The sequence below is a fragment of the Artibeus jamaicensis genome, unplaced genomic scaffold, assembly GCF_021234435.1.
Source record: "Artibeus jamaicensis isolate MK-2021 breed Jamaican fruit bat unplaced genomic scaffold, CSHL_Jam_final contig_518, whole genome shotgun sequence".
NCBI classification, from domain to species: domain Eukaryota; kingdom Metazoa; phylum Chordata; class Mammalia; order Chiroptera; family Phyllostomidae; genus Artibeus; species Artibeus jamaicensis.
Genome location: NW_026521870.1, coordinates 2,897,776 through 2,917,376, shown reverse-complemented (window position 1 = coordinate 2,917,376; position 19,601 = coordinate 2,897,776). Strand labels below are relative to the sequence as shown.

Sequence of the window (19,601 nt, the reverse complement as noted above, 5' to 3'; positions counted from 1 at the left end):
TGGAGCACATATTGCTCAAAATGAAGCTCAGGTATGCGAACACAGCCATGGCTACCACCCAGCCTAGGACACCTTCTGCCCGGTCAGTGCACAGGTTCCCAGGTTCCCAGCCTGCTGAACATTGGCTTTACACTCTTGAAACCTTTCTCCCTCTAGCGGGCAGGCATCCAGTTAAGCCTTTTCAGATTACATGGATTGCTGGTTATCCTCATTGTATTTATTTAGATTTATTCTGGTTTGTTTTTTCATTCGAATGATTTAAGACACATTCAGGCTGCCGTTCAGCTATAAAACAGAAGCCTAAATCAACCTTAAGCAAAGAAAGCCAGAAAATAAGGTCTCGAAGACCAGAATGTTGCACCTCAGAAAGACCATGTCAGGAAAAGTGAGCCTACTGTAAAGATCTCCTGTAAGCCCTTCCTTCTGCCTTCCTCCATTGTAAGTCCAGAGATAATGTACAAACAAAGAGTGTGCTGGCCTCATTTAATTGCTGGCATGCTACAAAGGGAGAGGTGCGGGAGGTGACTTGGTCTCCAACCACAGGAGGTCTCATAAATTACATCAAATGGGTTTCTGCCTCCGTATATATGAAATGGCACTGACATCTCAGGGTACACATTAAACACGACAACACAGCTTACAGCAAATAATGAACAGCGGGACTCCAGCTCCAACAAAGCATATGGGCATTTTTTTCCTGCAAGAGGAAATACTTTTCACAGTTAAATAACAATAGAAATAGAAAGAAATGAAAAATTGTCAGAAGGGAACAAAAATGAGATTTCCAGCTGTGAGCTGAAAGGAGATGGGAAGGCATCAAGATGGAAAGATTTGGGAAACTAGCGTGGAGAAAGGCCTGTGTGGAGAAAAACTGTTGAAGAAAGAGAGAGGTAGTGATGGACATACTCCCTGGCACGGGAGTCGGTGTGAACTTCTGGCACAGTTCCAGAAGGCAGGAGCCTGAAATCTGCCTGCCATGTTGTCAAATTGTCCTGGACTGTAATTATTGCAGATCAGATCTGCTGGGGTTGGACTAACATTAGGTAGTGCAGGGAAGAATTAAAAGGCCTGCAAAGGTGGTTTTCCTCTTGTTTGTTTGCGGGGGGGGGGGGTCAGTTACTTTTTCCCCCTGGCTTACTGGGGTATCAGCCACTTGAACGTAAACTGCTGTTATGCCACATTCAAATACTCCGTTTTGTTCTGTGCCCTCACAGCCCATAAGATAAAGTGGAGGTGTGGAGTTGTTGTTAATTCTCTTGTTTTTTTAGAGAATGCAGTTGGAAAGATAAGGCTGTGGGTGAGTTGTTCTTTCAGTGTATGCATGTAAGGGGTGTCTTTCTTGACCTGTTTTGCCACAAAGCTTTTCCTTCAGAGCCAGGGCAATAGAGGCACAATAAAGAACTCCTCCAAGAACAGTGAGAAAACTAATGAGTGGGCCTAAGGGTCTGCAGAGGCTGACGAATCCAGTGAGGCCAGAAGGAGCAAGGCCAGTGGTGGCTGGGGAGGTTCCCTGGCCAGTGGACCCAGGGGTCAGCCAGCCCAGAATGGAAGGGTAGCCTGATGGGTTGGGGAGCCCAGACCATGCACTCAGGGGTGTCCCTCAGCAGACTTGGGAAGCGACCAGGGTGATGGGGCAGGGAGTTAGGGGGAGGCACCAGAGTCCTTCCAGGGACTTAGAACACAACCAATGAGACCACAGATCCTGTGGCCATTGGACCAAGTGAGAATACTCAGAACTTTGCTACTCAAAGTGTGATAGATTACAGATCAGAAGCGTCCAGTATCTCCTGGGAGCATGTTAAACATGCAGAACTCGGGTTCCACCCCAGGCCGCAGACTCAGACTCCCAGGGGTAGGTCCAAAACTCTGCTTTACCAAATTCTCCAGGTGATTCACATGGACCCCAAAGTTTGAGAACTACTAACTTAAGGGATCAGATATCCTGAGGCATGTTTTTAGAGCTTAAATGACCACGGTATATACATTGGGAAGCCAATATGAGTTACAGTGCAAGAAGCAATCATAGATTATCTAGTCCCTGCAGTTATGGTGGCAGACAGGAAATAAATTAATAGAATGTCCAAGTGTACATTCAAAGCATATTCAAATTTTTTTTTAAATGTGTTTTTTTTCCTGAGTAGAGAGTCACGTGGAGCTGGCTCTGGGTCAGCCCTGAAACATCATGCACGAATGTGCAACAGGACCAAAAGCTAAGAACAAAGTGCATGAGGGGCAGAAGTGACTGTGTGTGTGTGTTGGGGGGAAGCCCCCCAAAAGTCTAAACTCAGGATCAATTCTAAAGATCTGGCACGTAGCCTGTTCAAATTCATAAGGGCTTTAATAGGAGAAACACATACAGGGGCAAAGCAGCTGCTTGCTCCCAGTGGTGGCAGGCTGGGAATAAATCCACCCCTTCCAGGACAGGGTCTCTTTTTCATAGGGGTTCATAGTAAAACCATATGCTGGGTAGTCACGTCGACTGTCAGAAAGAACAATGCCTTTCTGTGTTAACAGACAACATTGGGCAGTTATTCACACAGTATACTCATTACCCTCCCTCCTGGGGACATGGAGTTTATCTTTGTGCACGTTCCTGCTTTCTGGGTAGTCAGCCAAGCCCCAGGCTACAGAGTTAAATAGTCACAGGAGGTTAAGCAAAGTCCACCATTTCCCAGCCACCTTTCCTGCTGGGGCCATACTGCCCCCTGACTTCCCCTGCAGCGTGGCCAGCATCCTCCCAGCAGAGGTGGCAATTCCTGATGGAGGGGGCAGATGTAACTAGTACATATGTAACTAACGGACGGCCCGCCCCAATGCCTACTCCAGTTCACCAGCTCACTTCAACTCATTTGTTTCATAGCGGTGGCAACCTTCTTTTTTTATTCCTCACCCAAAGATATTTTTATTTCTTTCAGATAGAGAGGAAGGGAGAGAGAGAGAAAGAGAGAGAGCCATCAATGTGAGAGAGAAACATCGATTGGCTGCCTTCTCATACACACCCTGACCAGGAATTGAACCCATGACCTTTCAGTCTATGGAATCACACTCCAACCAATTGAGCCATACTGGCCAGGGCTATGGCAACTCTTTTCGAAACAAGATTATGTAATGTAATTATATAAACAGATATACACATATAACTATATAATACTATATAATAAATCATTTTGAAGTACTATATCAAATACATAGACTTTAGTTATATATTCAATTGAAGTGGTAATTGAATATCATTTATTTAGAAATAAATATATAATATTTGATCAAACTAAAGGTTGAATATTAAAGTTTCAAGTTCTGTAAAAACATGGTGACCTTCAGCCTTTGCTCAGATGTCGACTTCTCGCCGAGGCCTGCTCTGACTGGCTCGAACACCACTCAGCCCCGTGACTGACTCCCACCCACTACTCCACCTTGCTCTGTTTTTTTTTTCATCATTCAAGCCTGCTAGATCCAACATAATCTACACATTTATTATAATTATCGTTGCCTTGCCACTAGAATGGAAGTTCTGTAGGGCAGGGATTTTAGTTTATTGTTCACTGCTGGATTCCTGGCACCTAGAGGTGTCCCTGAGCTCAATAAATATTTGCTGGATAAATGAATCTATTAGTGAGGAGAGTACATCAGACTATAGTAATACAGCAGAAAAGCAGACGCTTTACTGGGATTTTCCTTTTAAAGAATGCTGTTAAACTAATAGCACACAAGATAACTTCAAGGGCATCTGTATCTCTGTGCTGTTTTCCTTTAGCAGGAGAGGAGCAGGAACTTTCCAATGTGAAATTTTATTTTTATACCTTTTGTTGAGGGCCAGATTACAGTGGTGGCTCTCTCAGTTAGAACCTTTCTCTCTCTCTCTCTCTCTTTCTTTTTTTTTTTTTTTTTTTGGTGCACCTTGATCAGTTAGAATCAGAACTATAGCATAAAGTTGAAAACTAACCATCCAAGAAGTTCACAAGTCATATTTTTTTCTATAATCTATAAACTCTATAGATTATAAACTCTATGAACTCTTTCACAACAGGAAACCTAAAGTTTCTTTAGGTAACCCAGTTAAATGCAGCTTTTCATGGAGCAGTAGAGAAACATAAACATTCATTTTAACTAGCTTTTGCACAAAGCATTTAGCAAATCTTTGAAATGTTCCTTAATGGGTTGAGACTTTTGAAGAACAGATTGGAAGACCAGAAAGAAACTTGTAAAGTCACGTTGGCATGACAATAAGGGAAAATGGAGACTGTCAGAGGCGTGGCCCGATGGCGGGACTGCACCAGGTGGGCACGGAGGACTGCAGGGAAAGAGCCACACCGAACGGCCAGCTGAAGGCAGGCCTTTCCTGTGAGAGAAATAATGAGTCACCCATCAGATCACTAGTACTCAACACAGAAGCAAATCTACTCCCTACCTGCCCTTCAGGAACATGGGGAAAGCAGTTGTAGTGATGGGGGAATTTGCATTCCCCTGGGCAAAAACAGCTATTCAGTAACCAAGGGAAAAAAGAAAACTCCAGACTGTCATTTTGCATTACCTGAGAAGTCTGGGCATTCAGATCCAGTTGCCATGTTGACAGTCCACACCGGTCTGTGTGACCACGTAGGAGGCCTCAGCTCATGCCGGCCTGCAGGCCACAGTGCAGCAGCCTGCACAACTGGCTGGAATCCACAGCTATGGGATTCGAAAGAAATTGTTGCACCTGAAAAATCGACCTGTGAGCAAGGGATCATTTTATAAAGATTTAAAATAAAACCTAGAGCATAGGCTCTGTAACATTATCAGGCTAATGGTAACTACTGCCTTCAGATGCTGTGTGGCTAAGCCACTCGGCAAAAGAAGAAAGTGTCTATTGTTCATGAGTTAGAAAAATTGTTTATAGATTTAACAGCAAAACTAAAATACTAGGTACTATTATCTTTCCTCTGAGAAAGAAAAAAGCTTTGCAGATGGACACTAAGTTCAGTGTTTCTAATGGGAAGTGGGAAACCTTATTTCATGCCTTTTATCTCAGTCCCTGTTTCAGGGAATTAAAACTAAAATGCACATTCCTGAGGTGGGCGCCTCCTCATTCCTGCCGTGGTAGCTGCCTAGGAGCGGACACCTTTCAGGGCACAGGCAGACACAGGACGCCCTTTGTGCGGAGAACAGTGCTTGAAGGGAGTACAATGTTAAAGGAATGAAGCATTCTGGAACAGATATGGGTGAGATTGTTTAAGTCAACTAGCCAGGAAAAGCCAACTATGAGTTTTGCTTTGTTTTGTTTACCTGCAGCTTTTCAAAGTACAGCAAAAAAAAAAACAAAGACCACACTTTGAACCTTGATCAGAGTTTAATAACATGTGGCAGCGAATTTCCCCTGATATTTTTTGAGCATTCACTGTGTGCCGTAAGCAAAGTTAAATGCTACGTGCATTGTTTTATTTAATTCTCCCAACAAGTGCATAACATAGGTCCCATTATTTTGTTTCCCCATTTTGCAGGTGAAGAAACTGAGGCTCACAGCATTGAGAAGCTTTGCCCAAGGCCACACAAATACGAATTGAAGCCAGGAGTCAATCCCCAGTTTGCTTCAATTCAGAGCCCATGCACGGTGGCCGACAGCATCATATTATTTGGGGTTAGAATTTTCTTAAGGGTGGTAAATTATGAACCAGGTAGCAAGTATCTCCCAAACTTCATGGCTAATGGCAGCAGTGAGTTGAAACGTATTTCTCTAGAAGGAGGGAGCAACCAGGAAGAGTCGGAAGGGCATTCCATCAGCCTCCCACATTTCATTTTTCAAGTATGTGCTCAGGTTTGGCGCAAGGGGTAAAATGCGGAAATGAACTCTTTCACCAAGTTTTTATATACTTATATGTATATGAAAAGTTTGAAACCGAAATGTCCTTTTGTTCTCACTGCTTCTCTAGATTTTGATTGGCGCTGTCATTGCCATGGGCTCAGCCGACAGGGATGGCCGCCTACACCCAGGGGACGAGCTCGTCTACGTGGACGGGATCCCAGTGGCTGGCAAGACGCACCGCTATGTCATCGACCTCATGCACCATGCCGCCCGGAACGGGCAGGTCAACCTCACTGTGAGAAGAAAGGTGCTATGTGCAGGTATGGAACCTCGGGCGGCAGCAAGAGTTGGAGATTAGGTGGTGAGAAGCTTTTATGAGACATGCCAAAGACACTTGAAACAAAATTTTAAATCAATTTCTGTATTATACGATGAGAAAAACCAGCCTTGATATTCCATCTGTAAGTGATTTTGAAAGCGTGGATTTTCACCCCATTAGTACAACTCCAGCGGTCTTTGAGGCCTGCAATTTCAATGTAGTCGTTAAAATTTTCTAGCAAAGCCTGGAGCTAATTTAAGATGTGTGCTCTTTGCTGCTTAGAACATTAGAGTAGTAAAAACTATGGCTTTTGTAAATGTTCCTCCTTGTGTTTACAAATCAAGAATCACAGTGTTTTGATACAGTAATAAAGCAAGGAGGATGGAAAAATTGGCTTCCATGGTAAAGCCTAATGAAAGGTAACACTAAAACTATTGTCTTGATTTCCAGAAATACAGCTGTACCTCACTTTGAGGAAACACAATTCATGTAACTCCAAACTTATGAAACAGATAAATAAGGAGTGATTATTCCCTTTACGACCATTTTCCCAGCTTCCTAAAAGAATCCACCAAAGATATACTTTTAAGAGTCAACCAGCCCTCAGAGTCCTAGTATGATTCAATTTCTCTCTTCGCCATCTCAACTCCCCAAAAAGGGTTTATATTTTAAGGAATATGTCTATTACAAGCATCACATGATTATCGTGTAATCTGACCATTCAAGGGCATTGGGAGTACAGTCCCATACCACCTGCTCTTGGCTCTGGGAATCCCAGGAGCAGCAGTGCCAGCCATGTTCACTTGTCGCCTTCTGCCTCTGTGGCCCGCTGGCCTTTCTGCTCAGCCCCCTGACTGATCCTCGTACAGAATGATGGATGCTAGAATTGGGGGGCAGGGGGCTAAGGAACTCCACCTCCCTTGTATTACAGGTGAGAAAACTGAAACCCAGAGGTGTAGTCCCCTGCTTGGTAGTCCACAGAGTCAGCATTGATGTGGAGACTCATCTCCCTGACCAGGGCTTATTTCATTATATACCGCTCTCAGTCCCCTCCTCCCTCTACCTCCATCCCCACCCCCAGTGAATGCAAAGACATTAGACCAATCTTTAGCAAATGTCACTGCCAACCATAAGGAGAAGGAGTCTTTCATATGTGTTATTATTATAACATATTTGAATTTTAAAAGGGGGGCACTGGTTGGATAATCACAGGTTGTGAATGACTCAATAGGATAAAATGTATTAGTCAAACAAAAAGTCCTTTTTTATTTGAGTCTTCTAGAAACTAGACTTTGAGCGAGGGCGGTCACTGAAAAGGGCAAGTCAGAAGGATTGTCAGCCCTTGCCAGTAGAGACTGCCATGTACCTTGTATCATACGGAGGTTTTGCTAAGAAGTGTCATTCATCTTCAGAAATTCCTGCCATACCACCTGACCCAAAGAAGTAAAACATCTTGAATTATTCTTACTCTTGGGCGAGATGCCAAAAGACAGTTTTTCTTGGTTAACATTTAACTGTTTCTCCCTACAAAGTAATTTCCAGTAAGAAGTTTGCTGCGCTACATGTTCTGTAGTCCAAAGATAAATTAAAAAGTCACCTGATTTACAAGGAAATAACTGCAAAGTGCAAAACCAATGCACCAACACAATTTCATGCTCCCCTTGCTACCGGCTGATTATTGCAAATTAAATTTTGTTCTAACCAACCCAGGTTATTGGAGTATATGCCAAATGTTGCAAAAAAAAAAAAAAATGTGTTCTTGCACTCTGTGGATCATGTGACTTCTGTAAAGCTGCTCTTTGCTGCAGTTTTTACCAATTTCACTCATTTGGGATTTGAAGTACATTTCAAGTGCATTTAATTTTTTTAAATGTTCTACTGCAGACTGCTCATTCTCACCAGCAGAGTTTCCAAGTTAATTCAGCCCACTCTTCCTTGAAAGCTTCATCAGAGTTGAAAATGATTAAGTTCAGCAAAGGATAGGAAAGTAAATGCCTAGAAATAGTAAAAAGAGATTTTAAAAAACAAAAGTCATAGGAAGACAGCCTTTCCTCACAGCTGCCATTTCTCTACAGTGAGAAGGGACAACCCCAAATGTGCATGGCCGTGGAGATGCCTTTTCAAGGGTTGTTGTCATCATCATCATTATGCTTTCCTAAGGAAAGGCAGTGGGAGGTGCAGGCCTGGTTCATGATGAGATGATTGCGAGCTGACAGAAAGTGAGCAATTAGCTGTGAAGAGACAGAAGATGAGTGAGAGGAGGGACAGTGTGGCCACCTTCTTGCCAAAGGAGGAGTATTGTAGAGAAGGAGCTGGGAAGGAGGGAGCTCATAGAGATTACACCCGTCAGCGGTCTGCTCGCCACGGCTTGAGTAAATGTCCCACCACCACCTCAGAAAACACTGGACACTGGCTTCCTAGCTGATGCTCCAAACAAAAACACATCCAACATGAGAGGTACAGACTGGTGAGTTACATTGGGAAAAAATTTAAATAACATGAAAACTGCTTCAAATATTGAAATATTAAAAAGTATATGATTATGCTCTGGCTGGTGAAGCTCAGTGGATTGAACGTGGGCCTGGCAACCAAACAACCATGGTTGGATTCCCAGTCAGGGCACATGCCTGGGTTGCAGGCCAGTTCCCAGCAGGGGGTTCATGAGAGGCAACCATACATTGATATTTCTATCCCTCTCTCCTTCCCTTTCCCTCTAAAGATAAATAAATAAAATTTTAAAAAATAATGATAAGATAAAATAAAATTCACGCACCATTCATTCATACCTTTAAATCTACAATTCAATGTTTAAAAAATAAAAAATTTAAAAGTATAGGATTAAAATACAAAAATGGCATACAGATATAAAGGCAGTATTTTCAACTAGACAATGACAGACTAGATCCTTAAAAATGAGAAATTGTGGAGAAAAGGAAGGAAATACACAGCACTGCACCAAATTTTATTTGCCAGATAATTTTATTACTGATATTGCGCTTTAAATGAGTTTTGAGAGATGTTCATGCCAGCAGATCCAATATTTAGTTGTTTTTCCCCCAAGGATAGTAGAAGAGTGCTTTTAATTGTTACATTGAAAGTATAAATATTTATATGTTTAGTAGCTAAATTTGAGATGTTCACCCTTATGACACAATATTTTGAATATACACTCTTCATAGAGTAGAGTGTCTCTAAGAAATTTCCCAAAGTGTAAATCTAGAAGCGATGTGAAAGAAAATTTTGTAACTTAATCAAAACATATTAGATTCCGACTTCTGGTCAAGATACAGGCATAAGTAAATGCAGCTTGCCTCCTCACACAACTACTACAAAACAACTCTCACCCAGAATCGTCAGAAAAATGAGATGTATATAAGTCCAACAACCAAGGAATTAAAGAAGTCACATTCATCCAGATGGGTAGGAGGAATGGATATGAGGAGGTGCAGAACAGGTGGTCCCACACTCATATGAGGTGGATAAAAATCAGGAGGGATACCTCAGGAGTGAGAGACCCTAGCCCCATACCAGACTACCCAACCCAGGGTTCCAGTACCAGGAAGATAAGTCCCCATAACTTCTGGCTGTAAAAACTAGTGGGATGAGGATGGCAGGAAAAAAACACAGGATTCTTAGGTGTCTGCTTTTAAAGGGCCTACAATGGACTTAAGACTTACACAGACTCATTCTGTCTGGGCTCTAGAATAGGGGAAGCAACTGGAAGAATACCAGTAGCATATGGGAAAATACTGAAGTGTCTGGCATCAGGGCAAGTCCTGGGAGACAGCTTCCTCCCAGACAAAACTCTAGAGGCCAGGCAGAGGCCATTGTCCCTTTTCTGAGCCCTCACCCACACAGAACCACAGAGCGATGAAACCATATCAGAGACTCCATCAGTCTGGTTCACTGAGGTTGCCCCACCCTAATGATTACCTAAGGCTGTGCCCCATCCAACTCATGGGTGCCCTTTTTTACAATAGGCCACACAACTAAGAGAGGGAGTCAAAGTAGCTCTACCTGATTCATAGAAACAAACACAAGGAGGCTGCCAAAATGAAGAGACAAACAAATATGGCCCAAGTGAAAGAACATAACAAAACTCCAAAAAAAGAACTAAACAAAATAGAGATAAGCAACCTACCAGAGTTCAAAACACTGGTTATTAGAGATAAGCAACCTACCAGAGTTCAAAACACTGGTTATTAGGATGCTCAAGGATCTCATTGGGTACTCCAGTAGCATAAAAAAGACCCAGGCAGAAATGAAGGTTACAATAAGTAAAAATTTACAGGGAACCAACAGTGGAGTAGATGAACCCAAGAATCAAATCAATGATTTGGAACATAAGGAAGAAAAAAATATTTAATCAGAATAACAAGAAAAAATTCCAAAAAAGGAGAGTAAGTTATGGAATCTCTGGGACAATTTCAAACATACCAATCTTCACATCATAGAGATGCCAGAAGGAGAAGAGAAAGAGCAAGATATTGAAAACTTATTTGAAAAAATAATGAAAGAAAACTCCCCTAATTTGATGAAAGAAATAGACATGCAAGTCCAGGTAGCACATAGAATCCCAAATAAGATGGATGCAAAGAGGACCACACAAGACACATCATAATTAAAATGCAAAAGTTAAAGAGAGAATATTAAAAGCAGCAAAAGAAAAGCAGATCGTTACCTACAAAGGAGTTCCCATAAGACTGTCAGTTGATTTATCAAAAGAAACTTTACAGACAAGGGAATGGCAAGAATTACTCAAAGTCATGAAAGGCAAGGACCTACATCCAAGATTACTTTATCTGGCAAAGCTATCATTTAGAATGGAAGGACAGATAAAGTGCTTCCCAGAGAAGGTGAAGCTAAAGGAGTTCATCTTTACCTTGCCCTTATTAGATGAAATGTTAAAGGGACTTACCTAAGAAAAAGAAGATCAAAACTATGAACATTAAAATGGCAGTAAATTCAAACAATCAACAACTGAATCTAAAAAACAAACTAAGCAGAGCAGCAACAGAATCCTACGTATGGAAATTATTTGGAGGGTTATCAGTTGGGAGGGCAAATAGAGATGATGGGGGCAAAGTGCAAGGATTAAGAAGTACAAATATGCAATTACAGGATAGGCAGGGGGATGTTAAGAACAGTACAGGAAAATGGAGGAGCCAAAGAACTTATATGCATGACCCACAGACATGAACTAAGAAGGTGATTGCTGGAGGGAATAAGGGGTACCAGGTGGAGGGGGATAACAGGAGAAAAACTGAGACAACTGTAATAGCATGATCAATAAAACATATTTAAAAAATAAAAGCAGACAAAATAAAAGAAAAGAGACATATTACAGTCCATCTTAAAGCCACCAGCATCTTTTCTCTAACACCTACAGGAATGTCTAATTCTTGTCCTAATGCTGAACAAGGGAAAGGTTTCTTGGCAACTGGGCGAAAAGTTTAGATAGTGTTTTGGGAGCCAGTGAATTTCCTGGTCCTGGTTACTATACTTTTTGTCAATTCAAAATGCATTCTCATATGTTTTGTATGTGAGCATGTCAGCCATTTAAATAAGTGGTCTGCCTTGGTGAACCAGGAGAGCACAGACTCAGATGCTCACAGGCAGGCCAGCCCCCGGGGCAGGGCCACAGCTTGTGTGCGGGCTGCCCCTTCTCCATCAGGCACCCTGAGAGTGCACATGCATGTCGGCACTCCCCACCCACACGTCCAGGCTCTGTCCGCACACAAACCCTGTTACCTCAGCCATGGTTCCACATGACATAGGAGCACCAGCCGTGCCGTCATCCTTCTGGGACAGTCCTGAGAAAAGGCCCAGGTACACCTTGGAGGCAAGCAAGGTCTGTTTGGTGAGAGAGTCCTGGAGTCCTGGCGCCCAGTGTGTGATCCAGAAGGGAAACGAGGGCTCCAGTTAAACAAGTTCCATTGGCCCCGCACTCCCCCCATTCTATTGGTAAATTAGCAAATCAGGAATTTGCGAGAGACATCGGGGAGCGGTTGGGACTGTAATGAATGCACACTGCATAGCCCATTCACTATCAACTATTTCAAGAGAAACCAGAAAGCCATATTTCTATAAACTCTGCGTAGCTGAAAACACTGACAACTGATTTTAACAACAGATAGACTAACACTCTGCAGGAATAAGTGGGTCTGCTCACTGTTCTAGTCAAAGCATTTCACCTGGAGGGCACAGTGACTCCTGCCTTCCCAAACGGAGACCCTCTCCATCAGTCAGTGACAACTTCCAGGCACTGGTGGGGACAAAACCAAAGCTTAATCTAAGGGTTAATTATCTGACTTGGGCAGCTACTAAGTGACTAAATTCTGTACACTCGTTTGCATGTGAGACAAAGGGATAAGGCAGGGATGCTGGAAGTTAGTGAATTTTTTTAAATGAACATGGAATTTAGCCACTTTGTGATACTTTACTGTATTATTCGAAGACAATGACACAGTAAAGTGTTATTGGTTCAGGTCCTTCACCAAGAAGGACTGTTGGAGAAAAGAGAGTCTCATCTGGACACAGAGCCAGCTGAGCAGAAAAATGATGTCACGTCAATCCCTTCAAGTCCATCACTGGATGTCCTCTTAACTCCCTGGTTTGGAACATGTTCCGATTGTTAAAGATAAAGAACTTTGTTCCAGAGGTTGAAAGAAAAATCCAAAAGCCATAGAAGAGTGTCCTGTTAATGTGTTTAACTTAGTTCTGTCGACTTCGTCTGTGATTTTCTTTCTCTTTCCAGAACTAGTGGCATAGCCGCTCCCGGCCATTTATTGCAAAGACATAAATTTCCTTTGTAGCCGCTTTACTGACAGCCCCTGCTCTCAACCCCCTAAACTCTGACAGCCAGAAAATGAGATCTCTCTTGTCACTGCCTATGACATTTAGTTACTGATTTGGTCCAATAACTTGGGGAGATTTTCAATTTAATGTTGCAGCATAATAATTGTTTGTTTTTCTTCTCCCTGACTATCTCTGATCACTTTATTTCCAACTCGCAGAAGGACTGATAAAGGACATGTGCTTCGCCAGGACAATAACAGCATGTCTTTGGGTGACGTTTTCTAGCAGAGAAGCTAAATTTTACAGGCAGTTTTAATTCCGGTAGAAAAGAGGGAAAGGCTTTGACTCTGACATTTGTCTTTTTATGACCTAAGTCCATTTCTTGTAGATAAAAAGAACCTGTTTTCTTTTATTAAAACCTGATTAACTACATTTTAACCAAGAATTCAAATTTATCAATGATCTTATTCAGTAATTATAAACCAAAGATAAAAACATTTTTTAAGGCCCTTTTTCATCTGGTCATGTAAATAAATGCCCCTCCCCTTTCTTCAGGTGTCAGTGTGACAGAACCTTCCTTGTAGTCTGTTCTTTCTCCCTGAATTGCAGCTTGTAAAGTTAAGACCCTCATTGGAACTTTAAAAAAAATTTTTTTTTAATTTTTATTTATTTTTAAAATATATTTTATTGATTATGCCATTAAAGTTGTTCTATTCCCCCCTTCATTCCCCTCCATCCTGCACACCCCCTCCTCCACTATTCCCCCCCTTTAGTTTATGACCACGTGTCTCAAGTTCTTTAGATTCTGTATTTCCCCTACTATTCTTGCCCTCCCCCCTATCTATTTTCTACCTACTATCTATGCTACTTATTTTCTGGACCTTCTCCCCCCTTCTCCTTCTCCCACTCCCCTGTTGCTAACCGTTCATGTGATCTTCATTTCTATGGTTCTGCTCCTGATCTAGCTGTCCTCTTAGTTTACTTTTATTTTAGGTGTGGTTCTTAGTAACTGTGAGTTTTGCTGTCCTTTCACTGTTCATTTTTTTTATGTTCTTTTTCTTAGATAAGTCTCTTTAACATTTCATATAATAAGGGCTTGGTGATGATGAACTCCTTGAATTTGATCTTATCTGAGAAGCATTTTATCTGTCCTTCCATTCTAAATGAAAGCTTTGCTGGATAGATCAATCTTGGTTGTAGGTCTTTGGATTTCATGACTTGGAATACTTCTTTCCAGCCCCTTCTTGCCTGTAAGGTCTCTTTTGAGAAATCAGCTGACAGTCTGATGGGAACTCCTTTGTAGGTGACTGTCCCCTTATCTCTTGCTGCTTCTAGAATTCTCTCTTTCATTTTATTATTTTTATTTTTATTTTATTGATTATGCCATTACAGTTGTTCTATTCCCCCCTTCATTCCCCTTCACCCTGCACCCCCCACCCCCACCATTCCCCCTTTAGTTTATGACCATGTGTCTCAAGTTCTTTAGATTCCATATTTCCCATACTATTCTTGCCCTCCCCCTATCTATTTTCTACCTACTATCTATGCTACTTATTTTCTGGACCTTCTCCCCCCTTCTCCTTCTCCCACTCCCCTGTTGCTAACCCTCCATGAGATCTTCATTTCTATGGTTCTGCTCCTGATCTAGCTGTCCTTTTAGTTTGCTTTTGTTTTAGATGTGGTTGTTAATAACTGTGAGTTTGCTGTCCTTTCACTGTTCATATTTTTTATCTTCTCTTTCTTAGATAAGTCCCTTTAGCATTTCATATAATAAGGGCTTGGTGATGATGAACTCCTTGAATTTGATCTTATCTGAGAAGCACTTTATCTGTCCTTCCATTCTAAATGAAAGTTTTGCTGGATAGAGCAATCTTGGTTGTAGGTCTTTGGATTTCATGACTTGGAATACTTCTTTCCAGCCCCTTCTTGCCTGTAAGGTCTCTTTTGAGAAATCTGCTGGCAGTCTGATGGGAACTCCTTTGTAGGTTACTGTCCCCTTAGCTCTTGCTGCTTCTAGGATTCTCTTCTTCATTTTTATCTTGGCTAATGTAATGATGACGTGCCTTGGTGTGTTCCTTCTTGGGTCCAACTTCTTTGGAACTCTCTGAGCTTCCTGGATTTCCTGGAAGTCTACTTCCTTTGCCAGATTGGGGATTCTCCTTTATTATTTGTTCAAATAAGTGTTCCACTCATGGCTGTTCCTCTCCCCCTTCTGGTACCCCTATAATTTGGATGTTGGAACATTTAAAGATGTCCTGAAGATTCCTAAGCTTCTCCTCCTTTTTTTGAATTCTTGTTTCTTCATCCTTTTCTGTTTGGTCATTTTTTCCCTCTTTCTGGTCCATTCCTTTGATTTGAGTCCCAGTTTCCTTTTCATCACTATTGGTTTCCTGTGCATTTCCCTTCATTTCAATTAGTTTAGCCTTCATATGTTCCTCTAATTTGTGACTAAAATCAACCAGTTCTGTGAGCATCCTGATCACCAGTGTTTTGAACTGTACATCTGAAAGTTTGGCTATTTCTTCATTGCCTAGATTTATCAGCTCTGGGGCTCTGAGTTGTTCTTAAGCCATGTTTTGATCTGTTCCTGCCTGTGACATACAAGGAGGTGTTCACCAGGGTGGGGCCACCCAGGTCGCTGGTTTGTGAAGTTGTATGCGGGGGCAGGTCAGAGAGGGACAATGACGGTCCCCTCTGCCACTTTCCACCACTGGGGCCTGCACGGTCTGTCTCACCGCTTCACTCCTTCACCGGTTTATCTGCACTCGAATGTGTGACTGTGGTCAGCCCTCAGTGGGTCTGCCTGCTTCTCCACACCTGGGATCTGCCTACGGCTGCCAGCGCGCCTGGGTTGTACTCCCAGGTAGGTCCAGTGGATCTTTCCTGCCCGACCCTGCTCTGCTGCTGGCTCTGCCCCTCTTATCAGTTTGGCTGAAGGGTTCGTTGTTGTCAGACTTCCATGTAGTTCAATTTTCTGTGGTTTGGCTGCGTTTTTGTTGCTAAAACTTTGTTGTTTTTAAACTTGGTTGTGTGAGAAGGCGCAGTGCTTCCACCTATGCCTCCATCTTGGTGGAAGTCTCCCCAGATATTCTTGGAACTATTGCTAATTATTTTAACTTGCTTTACGAGACACTGTCCAGACTTCTAAACAGAAGAACATATCTAGAGACCGTCCTCCCCAAAAAATGATTAATTGTGATTCTTTCCCATTTTATTATTTCTCTGTTTCTAATCATCTTTTGAGTACACTAATTAAGTTGTAAGATGGAGATGACATATGGTATTCTGAGTGCCCACTTCAGATTAAAGGACTGATTAAAAGACTTCAGATTAAAAGACTTCAGGTCTTTTAATCAAGATACCATAACCTAGGTATTAAATTAAAATGACAACATTCTTTCTGGATGACAGATCAACTTTCGTTTTGAAAACTAGCTCCCCTTGGCCGCCAGCTTCCCATCCCTTCTCTTTGTGAGTAGGCTGGCTTCCTCGTGGAAGTAGTGATTTGGTTTGTCTCTTTGACAATAGAGTGTATTTTTTTAATAACACAAAATGTAGATGAGCAAGGCCTCCAATACCTCCCTTAATGATTCCAAATTCATCGTTTCTTATCCTGATAACACTGTTAGATCTTAGAATGAACAAACTGCTTTAAGGAAGATGTTTCCTACCTATACAAAAGTAAATGAACATGTCTAGGCTAACAGAATTAAATAAAACCATGGCTCTTTAGTAAAATTGTGATGGGTCACTCTACACGTACATCCCCTGGGCTGTCAGCCCCACTGCCAAGATTCTATGGCAGCATTTCTAAAAGTGTGGCCTTAAAATCTCACCCAGATTCCTGTGTCCAATTTTCCCCAGATCTACTGAAAAACAATGCTCCTGGTGTGGGCTCTGAAGATGCATATTTTTTACAAGTTCTTTAAGTAATTCTTTTGCACAGGACCATTTAAGATTCTCTCCACTTATTTCATGACCTTCTTTGATCATTTATTTTTATGCAACTAAGAAGCTCGATATCTGTAATGAGACATTGTCCTGGGGGGCTGCCGTCTTCCTTAGCAAGAGGAACACACAAACAGGTAGCAGCACATAGGAAGTTGATAAGGGGTTCTACCTGTGTTTGCCGTGAAAGGTGGGAAAAGAGCCAAGCCCTAAATAGCTGGGTTTGAGGCTCTGCACGTCTGGGGAGAATAGACACCAGTCTTACAACAGTGCCAGTGTCTAGACCAGTGCCTGGCACACAGCGGGCAGCCATCAAGACCTTGTTAAATAACCCAGTGCCTGTATACAATGTTGCTCCAGGGGAGCCCTGCCCAGAGAACGGGAGGAGTCCAGGCTCCGTCTCAACCCACCACAGCTCTCCACGCAGCGACTACGCGACCTACACGAACAGCAACCATGCTGCCCCCAGTGGCAATGCCTCTCCCCCTGAGGGCTTCACCTCCCAGAGCCTGCAGACCAGTGATGTGGTCATTCACCGAAAGGAGAACGAAGGCTTCGGCTTTGTCATCATCAGCTCCTTGAACAGGCCTGAGTCGGGATCCGCTATAAGTAAGTGACAGCTTCGCCTGCCCTTGAATAAGAGGTCTTGTTTTATTTTGTTCTGGTGGTAGGCACACTGACAAGCAGATTGGAGGACTGGTGTGAGCACACCATGGAGCCTGAAAGTCACAGGCTATGTGCACAAAGACTGCATCCTTAATACTTGACTAGCCAAATGTTCCCGACCTTTGGTTCAGGAGGAATGCAAGACCACAACCCAGCACCCCCACAGAAACTCCTCATTTATTTTAAACTGGAAGGAAAACAAAGCAAAGTGAGGTGGCAGTGTTGGTGCGAGGGGAGGGGTGCTCCTATGCAATAGAATGGAACCATGTCTGCAGAGGATCTGGGGAAAGCCGTCTAAGCAGCATCCGTGAGGTGGGAAGGAGCTCAGCATTGGAGGAATACACACACAAAAGCCTGCTGCTGCGGCTGAGGCAGAGTGAACAGGGAGAGCGGCGTGAGGCCAGAGAACTGGGCAGGAGCCCGGTTGCACAGGGCTTCATTTGCCCATGGGAAGAAGTCTGGATTGTAGTCTAAATCCATTGGAACCACTGGAGGGTTTTAATCAGTGGATGGAAATGTAACTTGCATTTTTAAAAGAAAAGCCCTGCTGCTTGTGGAAAATGAAATCACGGGAAGGGAGCAAGAGTGGAAATACAAGACAGTTAGGAGCCTTTAAAACAGCCCTGTGGGGCCGGAGACAATGGCGCCTTCCCCTCCGGTAGCAGCAGTGCGTAGGGCAGAAGAAGAGCACTTTACCTCCTGTGCCTCCTCCAAATCTAAGGTTCAGTGCCTCTGCACCTCAGGTGTCAGTCGCAGGTCACATTTTTCTCCCAGTGAGTCACCACTGTCGATACACAGGCTTCTTCGAAGGCTTTCCTTCCAGCAGTCCTAGCCCAGACGTCACTCAGCAGCCAGCAAGCAGACAAAAAGGGGCCACAGGAACACTCGTTCATTTTTCACGTTGAAGTCGGTTAGCCTAAAATGCTGTGCACAGAAACACCAGAATAGAGAGCATTAAGAGAAAAAATAATTGAGTCATGTGGTTCTAAAATTCTTATAAACCATGGTTTTTTCCAGCATGTGGTTGGGGGAGGGAGGTGTGTTTGTCAAACAATACACAAGAAATCAAATTATTAGAAGGAATGAGAACTTTCTGTGATTAACATAATGTTATCAAAACACCACCAGAACTAAATGGAGAGAAGTGCCCTGATTAGCTTTAGCTTTGACAAATTCAAGAGCGAAAACTATAGAAATGTTATACCTCGGTGAAAACATACTGAAACTAAATTACATCCATCCGAAAGTACAGTTTCATTTCTCTTCTTCTTCATGATAAGCTGAAGCAATAAATTCAACCTTTAAGTGTAGAGCAAAAGCAGAAATCTGTCAGTAGGATGGATTCACCAAGATTAAAAGAGCACAAGACCAAAGATTTTTGTAAATTATATAAACGGTCTTCTAATAATTTACTCTGAGAGGAAATGTCCACCAGGAGTTTTTGCAATCATCCTAGTCATTTGAATCATTTGCTGGGGAAGGGCACCTAAAGAGGCAGAATAAAAATAAAAAGTGTACTGCCACAAAGAAAGTGTTAAGCATGTAATGTTTATGGTCCCAGCTTGAGCTGAAGTGCAACAGCATTACCGCTAACTGTGCAGGGGAGCGTGTGTGTGCATTTACACTTACGATGTAAAGAAACCACAAATGCGTGTTCTACTGCACACACAATTGATGCACAGGTAGAGTTGGAAAGCAACAGGTGCAAATGCTTACAATTAACGTGAATTTTTCCTCTGGCCAAGGGATAATAATCCTCAAAAGAGTAATTCTAACCATTTTCTAACTGGCATTATTTTACATCGCCCTGAGGAATGGAAATGTATTCTGGAGTTCATAATGCCTCCTGACTTCTTTTTTCAGATATTAATTTCTTTTCAGTTTGAGTTTGAAACACAGGTTGCCCCATTTTCTGTGGAAGAGCAGCTGCTAAGCTGCTGGCGTGTGGCGTTTATAGTTCATAATTTGCAACGTGCGCCTAAAAGGTCCCTGGACCTCAGGCTGTTTCCTACTTCTGCAATAATTTTGATCTTGTAATTTTGAAGAGAAGTGCTAAGTGCCTCATGAACGGCAAAGAGTCTTCCTTGTACC

General features: G+C 42.5%; 1 protein-coding gene across 3 annotated transcripts in view; it reads left to right on the top strand.

Annotated features, from left to right (window-relative positions):
• Positions 1-19,601, top strand: part of MAGI2 (membrane associated guanylate kinase, WW and PDZ domain containing 2) — a 1,409,833-nt gene that overhangs the window by 1,257,384 nt on the left and 132,848 nt on the right. For all 3 annotated transcript variants that reach the window (XM_053668925.1, XM_053668924.1, XM_053668923.1), the window contains 2 exons: positions 5,907-6,099; positions 17,205-17,453. In XM_053668925.1, coding sequence (XP_053524900.1) covers positions 5,907-6,099; positions 17,205-17,453 — 442 coding nt within the window. The remainder of the gene's footprint in view (positions 1-5,906; positions 6,100-17,204; positions 17,454-19,601) is intronic.